The sequence below is a fragment of the Euphorbia lathyris genome, chromosome 5 (assembly GCF_963576675.1).
Source record: "Euphorbia lathyris chromosome 5, ddEupLath1.1, whole genome shotgun sequence".
In the NCBI taxonomy this organism is placed as follows: Eukaryota; Viridiplantae; Streptophyta; class Magnoliopsida; order Malpighiales; family Euphorbiaceae; genus Euphorbia; species Euphorbia lathyris.
The window spans coordinates 15,259,144-15,262,188 of NC_088914.1; the positions used below are offsets into that span (position 1 = coordinate 15,259,144).

Here is a 3,045-nt window from a genome sequence, read left to right on the forward strand (position 1 = left end):
ACCACAAAAGTTTAATAGCCAAAATATTAGAAAGTCTAAAATTGAGTAACTTTTATGTTTCGTTTTGAAGTTTAGTGATCATACCGTAAAAATGGGTAAACTTTAGTACCATTGGTGTAATTTAACCCTTGTTTAGTACATGTTTAAGAATATTTCCTAATAATTTGGTCTAGTGGCACAAAAGGGTACAATTATGCTTTGTAGACTTGTTTAGTACATGTTTAAGAATATTTCCTAATAATTTGGTCTAGTGGCACAAAAGGGTACAATTATGCTTTGTAGACTTGTTTATTCTCCCTGTATTGCTAATTAAAGAGAGATTGTGTCAGATTTAGATTAAACCTTTTCTCTAATGCTTTTTGTCTCAAAGATTATAATAACTCTCACCAATATTTGGCGAAATTTATTATGGTAAGTATCACTAATTTTTATGTAATTAGAGACTCAAAAACTTATAAAGCTAGTGTCAGGCTAATATTGTGAGCACATATTAATTTCTTATAAACTATCTACTAAAGTTTACATTTCTTATAAGACTCTCCAGCCTCCCAACATACAAAAATCACTTCTATTATCACTATAATCAAACAAATTAATTTCATTATCAGCTGATGATCAATTGATTAAGGCTAATCTAATCCTCTCCTTTTTTCTCATTTTCAATGGAATATTGGCTATATGCACACTCATTCTTATGGGATATACTTGTTGCGTTTTTAGCACTATTTCTTTTCAGCTGTATACGAGAAAGAATTACCAACAAAGGTCCTATGTTGTGGCCAGTTTTCGGAATCATTCCGTCCCTCGCTTTCCACATCAGCGACGCCTTCGGTTTCGCCACCCGATCTCTGATCAACTCCGGCGGAACGTTTCCCTACAGAGGAATGTGGATGGGCGGAGCTCATGGAGTCATGACGGCTAATCCTGCCAACATTGAATATATGGTCAAGTCAAATTTTAGCAACTTCCCCAAGGGAAAATATTACAGGGATAGGTTTCGAGATTTACTTGGCGACGGAATTTTCAATGCTGACGGTGAATTGTGGAAGGAGCAGAGGCAGAAAGCGAGAACCGAGATGCATTCGAGCCGATTCTTTGATCATTCGTTTCGAACGATGCAAGATCTGGTGCATCTGAAGCTGTTGAAGGTCACGGAAAACCTGGTGAGCTCTGGAGATAGTTTCGATCTCCAGGAAATCCTGCTTCGGTTTACATTTGATAACATTTGCATTGCAGCTTTTGGTGTTGATCCTGGTTGTTTGAATCTCGATTTGCCGGAAGTTCCATTCGCTAAAGCTTTTGAAGAAGCGACGGAACTCACTTTGAGCAGATTCCTGATGCCGCCTTTCATTTGGAAACCGATGAAGTTTCTCGGAATCGGACATGAGAAACGGCTGAAAGCAGCAATTCGAATCGTCCATGAATTCGCAGATGAAACAGTGAAGAACAGAAGAAACAAATTAATCAAACTCGGTAGCTTAAACGATCAATCCGATCTCTTATCGAGGCTAATGGACATCGAATATAAAGAAAACGGAGAAAACCTGCAATATCGCGACAAGTATTTCAGAGATTTTTGTGTAAGTTTCATCCTCGCAGGAAGAGACACAACTTCAGTAGCATTAGCATGGTTTTTTTGGCTAGTAAGCACTCACAGGGATACAGAAAACAAAATCATAACCGAAATCAACAACATATTACGCGATCGAAATCGCAAAATCGAAAACGAAAAGGATGAAATAGTTTTCACAGCTGAAGAATTAAAAAAAATGGTGTACCTCGAAGCAGCATTATCAGAATCAATGAGGCTATATCCATCAGTTCCGACGGAGATTAAAGAAGTAGTTGAAGACGATGTGCTTCCCGACGGATCTGTACTGAAGAAAGGTGCTAGGGTATTTTACGGCGTATTTTCAATGGGGAGAATGGAGAGTATATGGGGGAAGGATTGTTTGGAATTCAAGCCGGAAAGATGGATTAAAGAAGGGAAGTTTGTGAGTGAAAATCAGTACAAATATGCAGTGTTTAATGCAGGTCCAAGGCTGTGTTTGGGGAAGAGATTTGCTTATATGCAGATGAAAATGGTGGCTGCTTCTATTCTGTTGAGATATTCTGTCAAAGTAGTAGAAGGTCATGTTGTGGTTCCCAAATTGACAACTACTCTATATATGAAGAATGGGTTATTGGTTACTCTCAACCCTAGATCTTATGTTAAGTGACAAAAATATTACGTGGTGATTTCTATTCTAATTTCAAATTATTCTAATTTTGAGAATTAAGCAGTTGTAATTTATTCTCCATATATTTTTATTAGGCAATATTTGGGAGAAAATTTGTTGTATCCAATCTAGAAGGTGTTTGTTTCGGTTATTCGGAGCAACGTTTAGCGTTTAATGTTTTACTTTAAATCGCGAGAAATTTAATATTTGATTAAGTTTAACTTTTAGTTTTTTTTATGGAACAATTTCAACAATTGATTTGATTTCATTATTAGATTGTATATAATTACAAATTCAAATTATCAGCATGACGAAAATGAATTTGGGTGAAACCTAGCCAAAAAAAACAAAAAACATAAACAAAATATATCATGTACGAAAGTAATGGAAAGTGGTAGTTGGTGACTAAAATCAAATCAAATTTACTGATCAGTTTATTACGGATATAATCGTTTATTTTTAAATTATTTTTCAAAGAATTTTCTCTACTTTTTTTTTGAGGGAAAACAAGAGATAGAATTTTCTCTACTTTGAATTCCATAAATAAAAATGATCAAATACCTATCAATTTAATACACATATAACCCATTTTTAGTCACTTGAACCACCTTTAAGTGGCTTTTCATACACTTTCAGTAACTTTCAGACAATACATGTCATTTATGTTTTGTTGGTTTTAGTTTTTCATCAAATTTCAGTCACTTTAACCCGTTTTCAGTCATCTGGATCCATTTTCAATCACTTTTATACATATTCGATGATTTTCACATGATATATATTATTTATGTTTTGTTAGGTTTTATTTGTTTTGGTTAGGTTTCACCAA

General features: G+C 34.7%; 1 protein-coding gene across 1 annotated transcript; it reads left to right on the plus strand.

The window, feature by feature from the left end:
- The first annotated feature begins 536 nt into the window (after positions 1 to 536).
- On the plus strand, positions 537 to 2,366 carry LOC136230726 (cytochrome P450 86B1-like). The gene has a single exon (XM_066019894.1). It carries the CDS (start codon positions 663 to 665, stop codon positions 2,217 to 2,219), a length of 1,557 nt encoding a protein of 518 aa, XP_065875966.1. The 5' UTR covers positions 537 to 662; the 3' UTR covers positions 2,220 to 2,366.
- Positions 2,367 to 3,045: the final 679 nt, after the last annotated feature.

Coding starts and splice junctions, on each gene's coding strand:
- LOC136230726 (XM_066019894.1), top strand. CDS start 663: ATGGAATATTGGCTATATGCACACTCATTCTTATGGGATATACTTGTT.